At 42.8% G+C, this 21,525-nt stretch overlaps 1 protein-coding gene across 11 annotated transcripts in view; it reads left to right on the top strand.

Moving 5' to 3' along the window:
- The window catches only part of rgs3a (regulator of G protein signaling 3a), a 121,565-nt gene extending 103,318 nt beyond the window's left edge, over window positions 1-18,247 (top strand). For 9 of the 11 annotated variants that reach the window (XM_069715262.1, XM_069715265.1, XM_069715264.1 and 6 more), the window contains 5 exons: window positions 4,524-4,594; window positions 13,530-13,631; window positions 14,593-14,654; window positions 15,673-15,839; window positions 15,954-18,247. In XM_069715262.1, the coding sequence (XP_069571363.1) occupies window positions 4,524-4,594; window positions 13,530-13,631; window positions 14,593-14,654; window positions 15,673-15,839; window positions 15,954-16,154 (603 nt within the window). In that variant the 3' untranslated portion in view covers window positions 16,155-18,247. Of the gene's footprint in view, window positions 1-4,523; window positions 4,595-8,877; window positions 8,976-12,612; window positions 13,184-13,529; window positions 13,632-14,592; window positions 14,655-15,672; window positions 15,840-15,953 lie in introns of those variants that run through there. The other 2 variants (XM_069715271.1, XM_069715272.1) reach the window with 2 other exon arrangements.
- The last annotated feature ends 3,278 nt before the right edge of the window (window positions 18,248-21,525 follow it).

Raw genomic sequence — 21,525 nt, 5'->3', positions numbered from 1 at the left:
AACAATGAGGGAGAAAAAAAATTGTGTCATTTAAGCAGTTATGTAATTAAACATGAAAGAAAATGATGGAGGCAACACACATCAGGGATGTTGTTTCAAGACTTTTGATTTAAAACAATAAAGGAACGGTGTGGGGGGGTAAAGTCAGACTAAAAGAAACACTCAAAGTATCATCTTTATGAATAAATGCTGTGAAGTCTTCGGTGGACATCAACTTAATATGTGAATTAATGTCTTGCTAATCCTTAATACTCCCCCACTGAGTTCAGACTTTCATTTTGTGGTCTTTTTCTCATGTTCCTTTGTTAAATGTCCGTTTATGCTCTAATTTAATCTTCTTCTATATATACTGTGGTATTTTCTGGCTTGTATAAAGAAAGCCTCCATTGTTCCTTCAGAGTGCTTTGGAGCGAGAGCTGACTCTGTTTTTGGTCTCCTCTCAACCATTTTCTTTCAACTGTCTGGCATCGATCTACGAGAAAGTGCAGACACGTTCAAGGTCAAGAAACGACCTGGATTATCATCAAAAGAAGCCCGCTGCGCTCAGTTATTTGCTTGGGTTACGGATACCCATTATGCAAATGACCTGCTGTAATGTTTCAACACAGAACATGCTGAGCAGTTATATTTTTGCAGTGATATTAAAGATAAGCATGTTGTTGGTTGGATTTAAGATATTTTCCCTCATTTCTAGAATGTGTTTTCTGAGTGAAGCGATCACAGTCCCATCGGGCCTTTATTTATCAAGCATCTCAGAGTCACTCCTGGGAACCTAAAGTGAGGACTAAACATTTTTTTATTTCAGAGTGCAGTGTGAGATTTGCTTTACTTTTGTCCTTGAGAAGAAGTTCTCATTATATCAAGCCATAAGAAATGAATTGCATCATCTAATTTCCCTCAGTGACGTCAATCCATTAAAACAGGCTCATGTAGCTATACTTAGAAAAGTTATATTTTATTCAAAATGACAAGTGTTTGATGGTCATCTCTGACATCGAGCCAGGTACCCTTTATTACTGTTCTCCTAAAAAAGATGTCCAATTAATAATGTTGAAGAACATTTAGTCCATATTCAAAATTTGTTTGGCAAGTGGCTAAATGTCCTCTTCTATTTGGCCACGTATGACTTCGGTTAAGTCTGCAGTGCATCGTTTTTTTTCTTCGTAGAAAAAGATACTAGATACAAAAAGAAAAACCTGAACCAACAAACCCATTTATAAGCAATCACTGCACCATTAACAGATCTCGTGGCACTATTTACACTGACAGGGTATTTATTGTTGAGAGCACACCAGCTGGTTGCTTTTACTGTAATAAGCCAGTCGGTGTACAGTAACTCTGTGACTACTTATACAAACATCAGAGCTGCTTTAAACCGAGGTCGTGATGCCAGGTTTTCAGACGTCACTGCGTCAGTCATTGGTCTGACACGCAGACACACACAAGGCAGCAGAGCCACACAATGCCAGGAAACCGGGCTCGAACACGATAATCTGAGGCTTCGCTAAATGGAACGGGAGATTGTCTGGGTCCCCGTAACATTGTTCAGATGCCAGCTTGTCAATTTGTTTTCAAATAAACGAAGAAATGAAAAGGAAGGAAGCGGCCCGAGGGAGGTCTGATGGGGGAGGAGGGGGGAGCAGCGAGGGTGCAACTGGTGAGAAGAAGTTCAGATGTACAAAAGGCCAAGATTCATTTTGTCACCTCTGGGGTTTTTAGTTTTTGGTGGATTTGGAGTCGGTAACGTTTGCCCATATTTCTTTCACACGCGTGTGCAGGATTACACGCAGCCTCACACATGTAGCCTGTTCAACATACATCTGAGCAGCTACCCTGCAACCCCTTAACGGCGTGTCAACATCTGCATCTCGTGCCTCGGGCGGCTTCATCGACATGTGGTCTTTGGCAAATTCTGTGTTCTCTTATTGTCCTCAGTGAGGCGTGAGAGGAGTCTGTACACATCAGCATGTACACATCAGCATGTACACATCAGCATGCACACATCAGCATGTACACATCAGCATGTACACATCAGCATGTACACATCAGCATGTACACATCAGCATGCACACGCACGGACGCGCACACACAGGCAAAGGTTATTTTTAGAAAAGGCTCTGACTTTTCTACACTCCACTGCCCATCGCCAGGCTGTCTGTGTGTGTGTGTGTGTGTGTGTGTGTGTGTGTGTGTGTGTGTGTGTGTGTGTGTGTGTGTGTGTGTGTGTGTGTGTGTGTGTGTGTGTGTGTGTGTGTGTGTGTGTGTGTGTGTGTGTCTAAGTCTCTGTTGTGTGTTGGGGCTGCTAAAAAGAAAGGGAAGAGTGAAAAATTTTGGATTTGGGGATTTAAACATGAAAACTGCTTGTATAATACCATTTAACAACTGAAAATGCTCAGCAAAAGTAGTCCATGATTTACCTATTATCTACAGCTGGAAGATATACAGTATATATATAAAATACTACTTTGTGTACATGAAACTTTATCATCAGCTATATTAGATCTTAGTTATCACTGTAGATATCAAAATCTCTTCTGAAATCACATTTTCACATTATTACATAAGAAATTCAACATTAGATTTTAAACACACTGTATAGTTTTGTTTTTTTAAAGTCATGCAAACAGACAAACTTCCCTAAACACACACACGGTAAATGTTGGCAGGCCTTTATGCTCATCAAACAGCAGCTCCACATACATTTTGTTTCGGCTCTTAGCTTGCACTTATCTTTTAGACCGCTCCTTATTAACATACACCTTAACATCCGTTTCACAGCCGACTGTGAATGCTGGAGTGCATCACTGCACACTTCCTACAATGACAACCCCAATCTGGGTTGGAAGGACGGGTAATGAAAGGCCAGGATGCAGCAGAGAGATGCTTTTCTGTAATCAGTTTTGATGAGACAAATCCCTTCAGATACTAGAAATGACTAGATAATTGAACAATTATTAATCAAAGAATACAAAGCAGTTACAATTCTCAGTCTAAAAAGGACATTAACACATTGTTCTCAGCCACATCTGCATTCAACAAGGTCTAATTTACAACCCTGGCACGAGTAGTTTCAGTGTCCTGACAGAAACCTGAGGAGACATTCAAAATATAAAAACTAAGCATGGATGTCAGAAGCTAAAGGATTTGTGGGGAGATGAAATATGAAGACTGTTTATGATTCAAAGGCAGGAAAATCAGCCTGAAGTGAGTCCATGTGTTTTGAATACAGGCTGAAACTTCAGAGAGCAGTAAAATTACAGATCTAGTGTTATTATAGCTGTAGGAGGTGCAGAGAGGGCCGTTAAAACAGTTGATCATTTTAGTCTGAATTACAAAAATTCACAGCAAAACCAGAATTACATAAAATAAAACAAATGATGTTTTATAACACACAGGGGATATAAGTTGAGGCAGCTGGTAGGCGGAGGGCGGCTTCACACGGATAGAGGCATAACGCAGGAAATGTTTGCTCAGCATTATTGTTTGAATACCATAATAGCTCCATGAAAACAATGCGACCATTCTTAATGAATGCAACACAACTGGATGTCCAAAATTAATCACATATGTTTTTGTTAATAGTGAAGACCCAGATTGATGTAATGCATTTTCACACTGCTACTGCTGCTTTTAATTTACCATACTCACAGTTTTAAATCAAACATTATGGGAAATACCAAGCTGTCCTTTTAAAGGAGTAATAATGCACAAAGAAATACATGAGGTGAGTGTTTTTGGGTCGAGCGTCACTTTAACCTCTCAACGCCCTGAAGGAATGAAGCCCGGCAAAAAGCTCCTTAATCTGCAAAACAGCTCCTCACTCTCAAGGCTGAAACTCAAATAGAGTCCCACAACGGTAGAAAACTCGCACCATGTGCTACCAGCTGTGGTCAGTATCGAGCTCAGATTCAACTGTGTATTGCTGTAATACAATGGCTCATTATTTAGGGCCTCTCACACACACACACATACAATGGGACTGCTTCAGGCCATCAGATTAGTGCAGATTGACCCCTTCCTCACCCTGAAGCAACTTCCCGTTTACTCTTGACCAATCATAATGGTGGGTCGGCAGAAAGTGTAACGTGAAGCCAGGGCGCTTGGCTCGACACTTCAAACCTGGGGCACAGTTGGAGGCCAGCAGAAACAACAGCTGAAGTCTTTCACACTCCCTCACAGATTCTCCTCACTTTTTTACGCCCAGACACCATTTACAAACGTCTCTGCTGCTTTCACCGAGCGAGAGACAGACACAGACACACAGCTCGGCCAGCTTTTGTGGGATTTACGATGTGGACTGCTGCTGTGGATTAATGGTTTTGGTGGCTGGCTGTGTGTGTTACAGACTGGACTCCTCTCAGTCTTGCTTAGCTGGTCACTCCAAGGACTTGCTTACTTGCCAACCAGGTTGTCATCGCCTGTTGGAGCTAATCAGAGCTAGAGTATCTGCATGAGACAACAGGGCCCTCTGTCTGTGTGGAGGGTTGATGATGCAGTGTGTCCTCTCCTTCCTCTCCCCCCAGCTGAGCTCCGGATCCCCCTGTAGCTGCGAGGTCGGCCCCGACGGGACAAAGAAGAAAAAGTCCAAGAACCTGTAAGTGCTCAAACTCACTTTCCATAGTTCTAACAACTACATTCAGTCTTCAGCCTTTTAAGTTTCACACTGATTCAATCAACACTGTGAGTCCAGCAGAAATGACTTCACACCTCGTTTTAATGAATCCATTGTTGTCAAACAGGCTCTCGTGTTGAAACAAATGGTGAATGATAATGATGTGTTTTATTGCTGCCCGTAGGGGGTTAATGGAGATGTTAATCTGACTTGTGTCTGAATTTTGGGTGGGATTGGATTAATGGATTTAGAATGTTAGGACATACCCACACTGGGATGTCTGTCCACGTGTGACTACGTACGTGACTAATTGTTATTACAGGGAAGTTTTTGGGCTGTTGTGAAAGTCTGTGTAAAACCAACACGTGTTCACAGACCTGCAAACACAGGAGCGGCTCACTTCAGGTGACATCAGAAATCAGAGCTCATTCTGTAACGCTGGTCATCATCTTCTTCATCTTCATTAAGCGGTGAATGATGTGTGAGTGTGAATGTGTGTGTGTGTGTGTGTGTGTGTGTGTGTGTGTGTGTGTGTGTGTGTGTGTGTGTGTGTGTGTGTGTGTGTGTGTGTGTGTGTGTGTGTGTGTGTGTGTGTGTGTGTGTGTGTGTGGCACCATATGTGTGTCTCACGTTGTCAGTGAGGTGTGAGAGTGTGTGTTTGACTGATGAGCACGTTGACGCCTCACTGATTTATCAGCTGTTCACTCGCCTCTTCATCAAGATGAAAGCACATTTCTTTGGTTGAAGGACGTTAAATCGGTGGCTCTCCTTGGGCCTGATCGACGCCCGCTCTCCTGCTCACACTGTTTAGTTAAACAGCAGATTAAGTGATTAAAATTCCATAGCCTTTTTTTTGGGGGGGGGGGGGGCGTTTTGTTGTTGTTGTTATCTGTTACAAACAGCTTTAGTTCTACTTTATTGGCTTTATTGAAACAGGCATCCAAAAAATACAGAATCATTTTAGGAAAAAGAAACATGCTCTTTCTTTACTTTTAATGTCACTTTGAATCTAGAATATGCGATTCATTTTAACGTCCTGAATATTTCTGAATCAGTATTTGATTTGTGATCATTTAGGACACGGATTTGCGCTCAATTGTTTTTTTTTTTTAATAGATTAAAGTAACATCAAAGAGGATTTATTGACTTGGTACAGAGAACAAAAAGAGATGCAGTAATGACTCTGTGTAACGTGTGCCTGACTGGATCAGCTGTTGCAGCTCTTGTTGACAGATTTGTCACAGGTCATGACTTGCAAATATTGATTAGCTTGAGAGCAGCGGGAAGTGAGGCTTCCGCTGTCGGTGGGCGGGTGGAGGTGTTTTCAGGTCCTCGGTCAGATCAAATCAGTTCCTGCCTTCGCTCCGCCCCAGGAGGTCCAAATATGGTCATTTCTTCCTCCAAATTACAAAGATGGCGGGGGCAAAAATGTCAGACTGGAGACTTAAAAACAGCTGTTCACGATCCAGTGTGTTGGTTGCTGCTGCGAACCAACGTGCACAAAAGCAAAACCAAGAGGTCGACGGCTTTAACGGCTTCACACACACGTGACATGAAGCAGCTGCGCTGCAGCGATCTGACACCGGTGAAGACTGAGCGGACAGAAATGGTTTATCTTTCGTTGATAAAAATGTCACCGATGCAGATCTGTCATCATTAGTTAATATAATGAGGATGAGTCACAAAGCTTTCTGAGCGTGGTGGAAACTCGACATGTTTGCACACAGACTTTCTGTATTTACAGTCCTGGTTTCCATTTAATTTTCAATGTCATGAACTTATTGTCTCAAACACAGCTTTACTTTTTTCATTGTTCAGTATTTCGTCACTCATTTCCTGCCATTTTCTTTCCATCATGCCACTCGGTAAACTAGCTGCAGGGGGATATCTGCTCATTCATAACACAAATAAACATGCCTCTACACAATATCTTTCCCGTCTAACTCCGAGGAATACAAATGTAATATGTGGGTGCTGTAGATTGAAATCTCCAGTTTTCATATAAGGACAAAGGAAATTTAATTATTTCCTCCAGATGTAGGAGGCTGATATATAACGTGCAGAGAGTCGGTAGATGTACATCAGTATGGAGGAGAGCTACAGTACGTCCTGCAAGCACGAATCGTGTTGACATTTAGCTTCTTTATAGCTTTGAGAGGGTACTCGCTGACGACCTTGTAATTTTCTGACTATCTGTCTGCAACCAGTAGCAGTAATCGATTTGATCTCTACTCCTTTCATTTACCATCATATCTTGTGCGCTGTATGCTTGCTGTGCAGATTTAATCTGGATGAAGATGCGCATCTTTATAGATGTACACTCCAGTTCACTTTGAAAAAGGTGCAACTCAGACCCACTATCTTTACTCAGCTGTGGGTGTGCAGAAGGTTTTCAGATGGAAGTGAAATACAGTCAGATTACTGCGTCGGAGCCCCTTTTGAAACAGTCCGGTTTGTGGTGAGTTCCCATCGACGGGGTTGGAGGGGAGAAGTCTGATCCTGCAGCAGCTCTCACTCACAACAGAGAGGACGTAAAGTATCTGCTCACGTCTCGGTGCTAGATACCGCAGGCCACCTTCACAGGTCCGGTAGAGTCCGCGCCTCGGCTGGTCGCTGCTGCTTGTGCGGCATGTGAATGATCAACAGCACACCAGGCAACGGCGGTCTTCATGTTTCGGCTCATCTGAGTTAACGTAAAAGCACTTTAATACTTTAGTTTAACGTCCCCTCTTCACTGCTGTTCATGGTTTCCTCTTCACTTGTGAATTATTCACAACAAGAAATACACAAGTCTACTTCCTCAGCACTCTTCCTCGTCTCTTCTTCAGTTCTTTTTGCTCGGTCTGTGCACCGTCTTAAATTTATGCACGTTTTACTTCCTGTGTTTGGTTTACTGGATCCAGCACAGCTGTTTTCCCGTGATTGTCTCCATTATCTCTGCCTCACTCCCCGTCCAGTATCACCTCTGGTTTTCAGTCAGTCCAGGTGTTCTGCTTCCTCAAGCAACAGATCCCTGCACGGCTACACCATTTTATTTTAAACATCTGGTGGTTTCCAACAAGTAGCAAAAAATAAAGCTATAAACCTTCAGCACACCAGTTAGTGCATCCTGATTCTATGCGAGGGAATGTGAGCTTTCTGACTAATTATTCTACATCTTTAAAAATGAGTCATAGCTAAAGACGTTTGACGTGTAAAATGTAAATAATCATAAAACTGACATATTAATACCTCAGTGATTAGAACTGTTAATCCAGCGTCAATTCATGTAGACAGGAAATACAGACAGATGGAGAGGAAGGAAACCAAACAGCATAAATAACCATCTGCTTGTATCTGTGTGGAACATATGTATGGTTTCCATACTGTAAATGAATACTGCAGACCTGTTCTTGTTCGTATTGATTGACAGCTCATTTCACAGTGTGGTACTGACTCTGTGTTTAGTAGCAGTTGATAAGCATCACCTGATTTAAAGCTCTTTTTTGTGGTGTGAAAGTTGGCTGAATGTTCTTTATTGACATAATGTTATCTGACCCTGCTGTAGAATCAGTGTTGAGATTACGTGAACCACTTCAAGATATCATCCAGGTCGTATATATACAATGACAATGTTAAAGTCCTAAAAACATCCTGATAAAACGTATGTAACAATGACAAAGAAAAAAAAAAACAATCTTACAATAGAGGATGTGATTTGTACTTCAGTCAGCAATCTCACCACCACAAAGCTGAACACTTCTATTGGACGTGATCAGCTGATATTAAGCTTTATAAGAGTTCCCCATTGATGTAGAACTGCAGGATTACACACACAGTCTGAACACTTAACACCTACATACCCCACAGTACAACTATTTTCTAATGCCACACCCACAGATACTCACTGTTTTCTACCCCAGTTAACACGGACTCAACAGACTAAGACTAATAGAAGCGGCCGTTACAAAAGAACCACAGAAGAGATTCATGAAAACATGCAGCCATCGTTGGCTTTAAGATCTCTTTTCTGCACACCACTTGTCATCTTGGACAGAAGAGCAGATCGTAGCAACAGTAGAGTTACTAAAAAGACAGATTTCGTCTGGACTAAGACTCCTCCAGACCTCAGTTAGAAGGAATTTGTCCTCTTAACACTGCATGTGGATTGGGTAAGCCCCGGGTCCGCCTTCTCCAGACCCCCAGGACTATATAAAGCTCCAGCAGAGCCTCTCAGGGGTTAGAGGAATGTGATTGCCAAACAAACCCCGGGGCCCTGACCACCAGCGGCTCCTCACACGCTTACATATGCAGTGCATGCTGCGTTCCTGCAGGCACCCATGTTTCACACTATGGTTGATTTCTCAGAGAAATACCTGGAAAGGTAAGAGCGAGGCCGCGACTCACCTGCTTGTTTGAGTTTTGTTATCAACGATCAGAAAACATCAGACGGGAGGGAGAGAGAGAGGAATGTGTGGGGGGGCTATTTGGCGTTGGCTCTCGGGCTGGTGGGGAGCTATCTGACCTCTACGTGGATCTCATTTGGCAGTCGCAGTGAGGGAGAAGGATCCCCGTGAGGCTGAAGTGCTGAAACTATTTTAGAGGAAGCAGCTTTAACTTCTAACTTGAGGCTGTCCCTTTTTCTTATTATATGCAGCCTGGATTTCAAGAATAGGATTGGTCATGTGGTCTTTGTGGCTAGGAAGGTGAGTTTGCTCAGAAATAGAGCTCTTTTTTTTTTTTTTTGTCTTGATTGACGGAGACTGTGGATGTGATGGTGTTATATTTATGGACAGAATTTAGGACAATTCCCTTTTTTTTCTCCATTGTTCTTCCAGGAATATTGCAGAGTGACTTTCTCTCCGTTCGGAGGCTCTTTGAAGATTTGCTCAAAAATAATTCTGACCTGAACTGTTTTTCTCTGTGAAGAAAAAGTATAGAACAAATGCTCACAGTTTGTTTGCCGTGGCTTTTCAGACAGAGCCAGAGGAGTGTTGATGCTGTTTGAAGTGTTGCAGACACACTGACTCAACCCTTGACCCAGTATACTGGCACAGACACGCATACACAAACAGTCTCGCACGCGCTTTTTGTGTGCCGTGGTGTTCTCTATTCACTCCGCAGGCACACAGCCTTCTGTCAATAGTGTGACAGAGGGAATGAAAACACGCTTGAACGTTGCTCACCTTGTGCTGCTCTGCTGTGCAGCGGATCTCACGACCAGCTCCAACTCCCAGATCGCCCCGAGAAAACCAAAAACCGAACAGAGCAGCGGGATGAAGTGGGGCCTTTTGGTTTTTGGGCTTTGAGCTTGTATGGTACATTGTGATCTGCAACATGTCTGTCTGCAGCTCTCCCCATGTGCTAACAGAACCTTTCCCAGGGAGTGTGGCCTAGTTTTCAGAACACCAGGAATAGCCAGCGGGGTGCTATTAGTGCGACTAATGTGAGCCAAGCAAAGAGGGAATAAAGAGCACGGAAACCTGCAGATAATTGCAGAGCGAAAGACCTCTTGCTCCTTCACTCAGAGCGCATGAAGTGTTCTCTTATGTACAGGCACAAGCAGCCAATTAGGCGTGTGGACACATTTCGCCTGAGCTGCAGACGCTGACATGCTGCATGAGCCCGGCTCGTTAGATCAAAGATCACCCTAATCTGATCATCTTTGACAGAGCATGTGTCGGGTCTTTTAACAGATTAGGTTAAATACAGGCGGTCACTGTGTGTAATAGATCAACGGGAGGGTGATACGTACCCAGTGGTATTCAGACTGGAGGTGGGGGAGGGGGGGGTTACTAGCAGCTGGAGAGACAGTGAAGAGGAAAATAGCAGCAACTTGAAACAGAGTGGTGCTCAAAGTGAGACTGAGAAGATCCATTAACATACATAGAGCACTGAGTAAATACCATGTCAAGTACAGCGTCACGGTGAAGTGACTTCAATCAAGTACAAGATGACTTTACATTTCTGATAATGATCAAAATGATCTCTTTTGTTGTTTTATGTCAGAAACATCCGATGATGAGTGCTTCCTCTCTGCGACTTCATGTTTCGTTCCTTCTTTCTTCCTGTTTTTAAGTCTTAATAGTTTCGTAGAGGTTTTTTTTTTACAAGGAGGGTTTTCCTTTAGGTCAGTAGTTAAAGTTTGCAAATCTTCTAACAGCAGAAATCTGTGCATGTGGAGGAAACATAGACACGACACACCCAGGAAACCTCCGTCAGGTTCGAACTGATGTTTACCTTCAGTCAGCAAACGGTGATACAGGCAGTTTACACCCGGAGCATCACGATGAGCGACAGCTTACTGAACAACATGCATCCAAAACAAAGTGCTACTGCCGTCAGTTCTTCAGGTGTTTATCGACGTAAATGAGGAATCTACACGTATCACTTGTTCCCAAAAATACCTTTCGCTTTGGAGATACTGAAAATAGATGGAGAGATAATCCACGAGATGATGTAAGATACTTGTAGTTGCAGTACCCAGTGACACCCACTTGGTGGCAGGATAGAAACATGCATTTCCCTTAAAGTGACTGTAGTTATGACATCACTGTCACATCATTTCCACATGGGCTCCGCTTCAATAAAACCAGACATAAATTATAAAGTGTCCTTTGTGTGGCCAACAAAATATTTTCCAGACCTTATAAAAATATGAGTTTTTCTTTTTTCCTCAGTGGTAAAACAAAGCTTCTCTTTTAGTTAATGACGCACAAATCTTAATTGCTTTGAGTACGAGCTAAAAATAGAGTAATCTAATAAATCCTGGTAATTTACAGCAAGAGGGATTTTTTGTTTTTGTTTTTTTTAACATTTTTTATTTGGTAATAATGTCCTTCAGGCTTGGAAGTGTGAGCTTTTCACAGGGATGCTGCTTCAGAGCTCCCCATTGTTTCCATGAGCCGGAGGCCTGCGTTCTGCTCAGCAGTTCAACATCTGGATTGGAGCCGGTTTCACGCAGCGCACTTATGTTATTTCAATCAACGAATGACTCATCCCTCCGCTGCTGACGGTGTGTGGAGCTTTAGATATTCCTTCAAGAAATTTCTATTTCTTCCGTTACCTGTCTTCAAAGAAGAAGAAGAAAAATAAAGAAGCTCTCGTGGCTTTTTCTTGATGTTGATCTCGATGCTTTTACTTTTTTTCATTTAGCATATACATCATTAGTATCTAATTTTGGCATTTCATCTCTGCTCAATCTGAAAAGTCTTTCTGAAAAGGGTTCCTGTCTGAGTTTGCTGAAGTAATCTGCAACTCCGTCCTCCCCCCTCCACCTTCCCCCCAACCCAAACACACCCCAATCAATCCACCCACACAGACACACTCATCCTGATTCTAAAGAAGCCATTTAGCAGCTGCTCGCAACAGCCCGTGCACTCATGTTGTATCATGTGTATGGACTTTTTTTTTTTTTTTTTTTTTTACCTTTCCTGTCCTGCAGCCGTTGGAAAAACTCACACCGACAGCTGACTGTGTTCTCTGTTCATGCTGTGTGTAGCCACCACACGTTTAACGCATGTAGAAATGATTTCTCTTTCCCTCACACACACACACACACACACACACACACACACACACACACACACACACACACACACACACACACACACACACACACACACACTGGTGGAGGCTTGGGGTTTTCCAACACCTGTGACTGGCATGAAAGCACCAGTGAAGTGGGTACGAGTTGGCACAGGTGCAGACGGGTTCTTTGAAACGGTGGTTGTGGTGTGCCGTTTCATTGCCGTCTGTGTATATTCATACTCAGTGTTTGTGCTAACCTGCAATTGTGTGTTCTTCCGGGCTCCCGCGTGAACATGTTTGAGTGATAAGTGTCTATTACTGGAAGCCCTGTTTCTTAATTTAGGGTGTACATGCTCTCCTGGGGGCCGTGGGTTGGCAGCGGGACAGCTGGCAGTGATTAGGGCCAGCCAGCGCACAACGCTGTGCTGCATTATTAGCGGGCCAGTCAATCCACAGTGGAAATCAAAAGCAGGAACTCAGGAAATGGGTGTTGAGTGAGGTCACATCCCAATGAGGCAGCACGTGCTCCAGGTCGGGAAAAGCCAGGACACGTACCTTGGGATTATGGGAATGCGCAGAATACTGTTGGAGCCCACGGGTGCGGAGGGTTGGTGTATTCCCTTATCTGAGATTGAAGGAGGCGCATGTGCAGCGGGGCGTCTCTGTGTGCGAGATGGTTGGAGAAAGGTGAAACAGGTGAGGTGGGCAGTCAGGGGGATTTTTTTTTTGGATGCTGCTTGAGGAGGCGAAGCTGCAAAGAGGAGTGAGCATGTCACTGTGCCCTGTTGCCTCTGCCCTGGGTCAGCTCCCTCTCAGCAACCCCTCTCGGCACATGGAGAATGGTGTGATGAAACAGAGGAGTGAGGACTGAGTCTCTCTCCTCCTTCTCTGCCACATTCGCTTAGTCCCTGCCAAGGAACCTGCCAGGGACACATCTACAGCAAAGACTGTGAGAGATATTAGATTGACAGGAGAGGCACTGACAAGGAGCGAGGAAAAGGAGATCTGCCTTTTGGAAAACTCTGACCCATCCTACCACCATACCCGGCTGAAGACTAGAATGTACACAACACATCATTTACCTTCATTTTTTTCTGGCTTTTGTTGTTTTGACGTTTTTATTCTGGATTGGATTTACAGCATTGAAAATCTTAATTGCTGATTCAATACTTTGGATTGTTTCAACTGTGGACTTTGGATTTGGAGACTCAAAACACTTTCTTCCTGTCTCTTTTTTTGTCTTATGTCTCTCTGCTTTATCGTTCCTTTCACCCATTTTTTTCCCCTCCTCGTCTTGCCACAACTTTCCCCGCTGCTTCACCACCTCCTCCTCCTCCTCCTCCATTCATAAATCTTCCTTTTTATTCTCCTTCTCTCTCCTCTTCCTTTTCCTCTTTGCTTCACCCAGGGCCAAAGACATGAAGAATCGGCTGGCTTTCCTGCGGAGGAGGAATGAATCGCCAGGAAGCAACCCAGCCAGCAAGTTAGACAAATCTATGAAGTCTGTCAAGTAAGTGACCACTTCCTGACTACATGTGCATGTGGGCGTGTGTGAGACACAAACTGGCGATGACCTGGTCGTGGAGTGCAGACATGTGGGAGCGATGGGAGTGTGGCATTAATCGAGTGAATGGGAGGATGTAAGGATGGCATGTCAGACGGAGGGTTACAGCCTTTTAAATGATTTACATGTTCGTATATAAATGATGAAATATGCTGATCAAATTAATAGATTCTTTTCTAACATATACTGTATATAAAATAAAATATAAATTAGACTAAGTTATGTGTAATAGGAGCATCATTTAATAAACTTACAGATTTTTATTTACTTAATTAATCTATATAATTAAGTACTTATGGCAATATTTTACCAAGAAATGTAAAAAGTTTACTAATACACAGGTTATATATCATATAAGAGTGTTTAAATTAAGTTGATTAGTCAGAATAGATGTTATAATGTCCACTAAAACTAAAAACATTCTCATAAGATGTAGAAAAATCTCCATCTTGACCCTCGTTGGCCCAGAATTACAGACTAGTCGGTACGAAGGGGGGCATCGGACATGGAGTGCCGGACTTGGCCAAGACGCAGACTTCCTTGCAGGATAGAGAAAAGGATGAGAGGCAGCATGGGGCAGACAGACAGGGGGGGGGGAGGTCTCTTCACCCCACAACGCGTCCCGATTGGCTGGCCGAAGCCCCTCCTCCTCCCGCCTTCAGTGTTGCATTCAGTTGGAGTATAAAAGCCTGCCCCCACCACAGTGAGGCAGACAGACTCATGGCTCTGAAGTGACTCAACCATTCATAAGGCAGAAAACCGCATGTGAGGCAGAGCAGAGTGGAAGGAAGCAGTCCACATCCCCACTCATCTCACCCAGCATAGACAAAGTTCTGCGGATGGGTCACACTATGAGAAACCTGGCTGAAATGGGCTTGTTAAAGAACCGCTCCGCTTTTATCTGCAGGCCAACCCCAGAGGAGGCACTGAAATGGGGCGACTCACTTGACAAGCTGCTGGCACACAAATGTAAGTTACCTTGAATTCCTTTTCTGTATTTGTTTTTCTCTTCTTCTTTTTCTTCATTTACATCCTCAGGAATCATCTTGCGCAATGTGGTTTCAGATAAGATGTGTGTGTGTGTGTGTGTGTGTGTGTGTGTGGGGGGGGTTCAGAGACTCAGTGCAGGCTTGAGGTGGTGGGGGAGGGTACTGATACATGGATTACACACTCACACACACACACACACACACACACACACTGCTCTTGTGAACTGGCAGCTTGCAGCAAATTCCCCTAATCCCATGAGTTCATGATTTACACAGAAAAGACGAGGTGAGGCTGAAACATGCAACCTGTGAGCGTGCTGCTATTTTCTGCTGCTATTTTCTGCGTTCCATAATTAATCTTCTACAGTTCACTCCTGGTCTCCTTTCCAAAGCAGAGAGCTGACACACAGCCAGCGCTACATCTGGTCCTCATTCAGCCGCATTGGCCTCCTTATTCTCCCTCCTCCTGACCTCCTCTCGGCCACCTCTTACCTCACTGCTGCTCGCCACAGTGAGGTAAGAGATGACTGGGCTGCGCTGGCAGTGCTTCATGGGAACGGAAAGGTGCCGACAGAAGCCGTGGGCGGACACGGCTTCCTGCTATTCTTTCTTCTGGATGCCTTCTTCCTCAAATCATTAACCAGACTGAAACTTAAAAAAGCCCCAAAGTTGCCCCGAGTTGGTTTCTTTTCCCCTGACACTGAAACAGCTGCCTCTTTGTTCATTCACAGCATGTGTGTGTTGCCGTCATGTTGAAGCTTAAGGAATTATAGAGTCAGTGGGGTGATGTCACTCACAGGATGCTGAGGACTTCTTCACTTTCTTCTTCTTCTTTCACGTCTCGTCTCACTTTCTTCCAACCACATGAGTCAAAAGGCTCAACGTGGGCTATTTTAAGAGCTGAAACTCTGAGGAGCAGCTTCAGCTGTGAGGTTGCCATGGCGCTTTAGTCAACTCTCCTGTTGTTTATTCTCCTCCTCCTCCTCCTTTTCCCTCAGATGGTCTGGCAGCGTTCAGAGCTTTCCTGCGCACCGAGTTCAGCGAGGAGAATCTGGAATTCTGGCTAGCATGTGAGGAATACAAGAAGATCAAGTCGCAGTCAAAGATGGCCTCAAAAGCCAAGAAAGTCTTTGCAGAATACATCGCGATCCAGTCTTGTAAAGAGGTGAGTGAGAGTGAATGCAACTCCTTCTGCAAGAAATAGGAAACGTGCATCTTCCACTCGTTTGTTTCTCCAAAATAAGAGTCCTCTGACTTCCTGTACTCTGTTCCTCTGCAGGTAAACCTGGATTCATACACCAGAGATCACACGAAGGACAACCTGCAGAATGTGACACGCTCCTGCTTTGACCTTGCGCAGAGGCGGATATACGGGCTGATGGAGAAGGACTCATACCCCCGCTTCCTGCGCTCAGAACTCTACTTGGACTTAATCAACCAAAAAAAGCCCAGCTCCAGTTCGACTTCGTCTTCGTCATAAGCGACGAAGGAGAAAAGAGTAGAAGAAGAGAGAGATGATGAGAGAGAGAAAAAAAGGGGCAGACTTGAAAAAGAAAAAAAAACATAGAGTGGGTGGGATGTGAGCTTCTTTGTTTGCCTTTTAACATTTTTATTTTTAATTTGATTTTGTGTCTGTCATCCTTTTCACTTTTTTGTTGTTATAGTGTGAGAGGACGCGGCAAAGCTATGGCACTGCAAAGGAATGTAGTTTACACAGTTACCAGGTGGATGGATGGATGGATGGTTGTTACTAAACTAAAATGCAGAAGCCCATAAACACGGGCTGGAGCAGGAGCTGGACGCTTGTCTCATCACTGTTGTTTTTTTGTTGTTGTTGTTGTTGTTTTTTTGAAAGTCTCTTGTCAGAAAAAAAACAACATTTGTTTTTTTTTGTCCAGTTGTACTGGAGAAGAGGAGGGGTTGCTCCAAAAACCCTGCAGACATGAAGACAGTCCGGTACTGTTTTGTCACGTTTTATTTTTTTCCTTTTGTTCCTTTTGAGACTCCCACTTTCAGAAAGTCCTCTTCTTTCCTCCGCCATGTTCTCTGTGAAGAAGCAACTTCAAACCTGTTGGTACGACGCAGCGTACTTTTTTCTTCATGTTTTTTTTTTTCATCAGCTCTGTGATGGATGGATGGGTGGAGGAGAAAAAACAAAAACAGGATGATGTCTGAATGAAAACTACATCTGTTAAACTCCTGCATCCACGCCGAGCTTCTATAAACGGCTTTCACCTTATTCAAGTTCAGGACTGTGGAAAGATACTGTGAGCTTTCAACGGGGACAAAGACGGAGACAGAAACGGGCAAAGAGCTTAAGTGTATAAACAACGGATGGACTGCAGTTGTGATGAAACACAGGTGTGTGTCCCTCTCACATTAAAAGACATTAAAAAGTCCCACTCAGAGCCACACATGGAAAAGAAAGAAAAGAAGACGACTTGCTTCCTGCCTCCAAAGACTGTTTACAACAAGGAAGGAAAAATCAAGAAGAAAAAGACGAAAAAAATAAATAAAAACGAAGGCATTTCCTTTAACATTGTAGCTCATCGTGGACTAATCGAGGAAGCATTCTCAGGACATTGCTTTGACAAGGTTACAGCTTGGTTTGATCTTCTCCACTGCTTCTGTTTTTCTACCACGCTCACTGTTTTTTAAACTGCTTTAGAGTTCCCACCTGCACTCCTTCGTTTCTACCGAGCAATACGTGAGACGGTTGCTCGTTTCATCAGAGGAAAAAAAGAAAAAAGAAAAGAAATGCTTGGTGTGTACAAAGGTTTTAGCCTATTTATTTAGATTTACTCGCTGGATGCTTCAACAGACACCCTCACGTCCTCCAAAGCACTCAGCTAAAAGCTCTCACTTTCCTCTTAACCACCAAACAGGTCCAATGCTGTCCTGAACTTTTAAGTGCAATATTTTTTTATTTCTTATTTTATTTTGTTATTATTATTATTATTATTATTATTATTATTATGTTTGGTTTGTTCATTTATTTGGATCATTTTGACTTTTTAACGGGGGAAGACAGAACAGCTTGAGCTCTGTATTAACTTTATTTGTTAAGAGAAAAATACTTAGCTATAAGGTTGACTTACAACGTAAACTTTCAAGAAGCATAAGTAGTTAAATGAATTTTAAGCAAGTGATTCTAACTGTGTGTTAACCCCCCTGGCAGCAGGCAGCTGGGGGGGCATTATGGTTGTAAATATAATTCTTTAAGAAAACTATGTGATAATAACACATTAAAAAACAAACAAAATCGAAAAGCCAATAGGTCTCTGCTGGTGATAAATGTGGGACCCAGCTGTATCTATGTAAATATGAAAGACTCAAAACTATAAGATGACATGTATTGTTAAAAAAAAGAAGAAAAAAATAGGTGAGCAAGAGCAGGTCCAATCTGCTCCTTTCCCTGGTCATACACTGCTTGTAAGGAGTTTTTCTGAAATGCATTTTATCATTTTCACTGTTTACAATTCAAAATGCATCTCCTATGATAGCAAGTGAAAACAGTAGAGTACATTTGGTGTCATTGCTAATGATAAATAAACCAACCAACTGATGAAGTCAGATGTCTTGTCTGTGGATTTTTCTCATGACGTGCATTCGTTTTGGTCAACACTGTTCTCATGTCTGCACGCCAAACATGAAGATTGGAAACTTTTGTCCACCAGCACCTCATTACACAGAAATTAAAATGTAAAGACAAGTTGGGATTTTATGGGCGGACACCTATAAAACCTGGTGTTGCTTATACACAGTTTTTGTTTGAATTTAACAAAAAAGAAAAAACAAGTTATATGCTGTGTTAATTGGTGATCTTAAAAAGTGCTGACAGGCAGATTTTGTGAACTTTGGACAGAGCGGACTCTGAGTGGTGTTCAGCTTTATTCACTCTGCAAAAAGAAACAGATTAGTTTATTTCCCAACATGTCAAATTGTTCTTTTAAACCAGCTTAAATGCAGGTTTATTACAACTTGGATCTTTTTTTTCAGCTTCATTTAGCTTTTAATCTAAAATAAACTGGGTTTAGATAACTCGGTTAAACTGTCGGCCTGACCAATCCCAGAGGGTCAGATGTTTCCAGTGGAAATGATGGGAAAGAAAAATCCCTAGTTTTTAAAGTATTTTCATTCATTTTATATCACATATATGAAATGAAAAACGGGAAACAAAATGAATAAATAAAGTTCGTTTTCATACTTTGCCAACGACGGGGATGAAGTGGAGCAGCATCAGAGACGCTTCGTGGTCTGAGAAGAAGAGCCGGTGGATGTGACACGGGGTCGTCAGGTTGTGATGAGAGGAAACAGTTGGAGGTCTGTGGGGATCGTGTGTGTGTGTGTGTGTGTGTGTGTGTGTGTGTGTGTGTGTGTGTGTGTGTGTGTGTGTGTGTGTGTGTGTTTGGGTTGATCAGTCTGAAGTGTTGGAGACATGAGTAACAGAGTAACAGCATCTAATCTCCTTTACCAGCTGCCATCTGTTTTGACAGACAGAGTGTCTTTTTCCCCTTTGTCCGTCCGTTTGTGTGTCGTTGTATTTTTTTTAACGCTCATCTTTTATGCCGTACAATGGTGCCGCTCTTGAGATGGGCTACTTTGCTGAATCCTTTTGTTCAAGTTTCCTTCCTCGCTGTCATTTGTGTAAACCATATCACAGTGTCTGTCATTGTTTTTCAGATCCAGCCACCGAACACACCCTCTCTCACATTTCCAGCCCGGATCACTCATGTCCACGTCCAGTGTTTCCTCCTGTGTTGACGGTCTCTTATCTTACATTCACGTCAAAGAAAAATGTGTCAGCGGGAAATTGCATGACAGCGAGTGTTATTATCTTTATTTGTAGAATTGTTTTACTGTATTTCTTGGTTTCTTTTCCAGCCCTCACAGTACAAATGCTGCGTACTCGAGAAAAAAAACGAGCTTACAATCTCATATCCGTCCATAAAGTACGAAGCTGGCTCAGCAATTAGCTTCAGTAACAATAAAGATGAGAAGCAGGAAACAACAACAATGGCGGTTATATAACGGTTTCTTTACGTTTAACTATTCCTATGTCACATATAGTTAATGTAGACGTTAGCGCCACCAACTGGACAGATTTCTTTTTTGTTTAAACAAATTGTAAAAATTTGTTTGAAAATTTTAACAAGACAAGGTCTTAATGCTAAGCCAGCTAGTCGCTCGCTCCATCGTCATGCTGACAAATATGAGAATGGTATCAATCTTATCTTTTGAGTATCAGTTACAGATTATTAACAATAAAATTATCAGATAAAAAAAAAAGTACACTTCAATGAAGAAAACTTAAATGGTCTGCGAAAACATTTCACCTCAAATTGCCCAGAACTGCAAAAACTGCTACACGGACATATTTAGCTGTATAAAAAAAGAACTTAGCAACTGGCATGCACGTTTCTATGCACAAAGCATTTCCAATAATTTAAGTTCAATGTAAACAATCACCTTTTGATTTAGCTGCGAAGGGAAAGCCAACACACATAAACTCATACGACCCAGAACGTGCCGTCACGCTGGATCCAGTCGAGCTTCTCCTCTCGTCTATTTGTGCTGCAGTCAAGGGTCTTAAATCTTGATTAATCCTTAATTCTCAGATCAGCCTATCCTTTCAACTCTTGGCAGGTTTACAAACCAAACATCGCATCTCCCCAGCTGCCCTCGCCGACTCAGTGGACTCTTTGGTCCGGGCTGTTGTGCAGGGTTGTTAATCTGTGTTTATTTGTTGTCTCCTCTACTGCATGTACTTCATTAAAAGAGTCTCCCTTTTGATTTTTTTCACACATCTGAGTCTCAGCTGCAGTTTAGAACAAAAGAGGTCAGTTTAAGTGGAGCGTCTCTCTTTTCTGCGTTTATTCTGCTACATTGGTCTCATTTTCTGACCCGCTACATGTGGTGATCTCGTCATGAACATCCAGATAATGCTTATTTGCTTTGCAGCCTTGTAACTGCACCATCTGTCCGGTGACAGGGACACATTTCCAGATCTGTCTTCTGGCACGATTGTGGAAAATATAATCTGACTTGATGGAGCCAAAAGGGGGCCCCAATGGCGCTGAGCTCACCATTACTGGGGAACATTTTTCACGTGGCACACTACTTTCCTCATACACAACACTGGTACAGTTTTAGCGGATGTCATCATTACTGCTGGTGGACAGGGACTTCAAAAACAGCAACAACCAGAGGAAGCAAGTGGAAGAAAACAGAATTTGATATCTTATCCCAGTGGTCCAATCAGAGCAGGCCAACTTATAGATTGATGGCCTTCATATAAATAGACAAGGTGAAATTGAAAGGAATTGTACGACAGTTTAGAGAAGACACTTTTTTGCTTTTATGCCATGTGAGACGAGTATATTTTACGTCAATTACATTTACTTATTACATACTTTTTATGGGGCCAAACTCAGCTCTTTAAACCAATACGGTCTCCTTCCAAGTTATTTTAAGGTGCCATGTAGCTGTCTCTGTTGCCTCTGCAGGTCAAGGACACTGGTTCCTTCCCAAGAGGAGCTGCAGAGGTGAAATGACTCCAGATGGTCCTCCCGTAATGACACAGCATTTATTCAGCATCATGTGTGTGTTTATTCTGAGCTGTCAATACACAGTCTGGACGTTCAACCAGATAAAATAAAAAACCTATGAAAGATCAGGTAAGAGATGTGTTTTCTGGTTATAGTTTTTATTCCCTACTGTCACAACCTGCTCCAGTCACTGGATTATTTTTCTTTGTGCAAACATTTTTCAGTATTTCCACCTTGTTTTATTTTTTGCCTTTTTTAGAGCTTTAACTTTGTGTTTTCCTGCTGTTGTGATTGCTTGCCCCG

Source organism: Brachyistius frenatus, unplaced genomic scaffold (genome assembly GCF_029030835.1).
Source record: "Brachyistius frenatus isolate BFR_SWC_R1_liver_20210118 unplaced genomic scaffold, ASM2903083v1 Contig_140, whole genome shotgun sequence".
Classification (NCBI taxonomy): domain Eukaryota; kingdom Metazoa; phylum Chordata; class Actinopteri; family Embiotocidae; genus Brachyistius; species Brachyistius frenatus.
The sequence above is the reverse complement of the archived record's forward strand: the minus strand, read 5'-3'. Positions and strand labels throughout refer to the sequence as shown.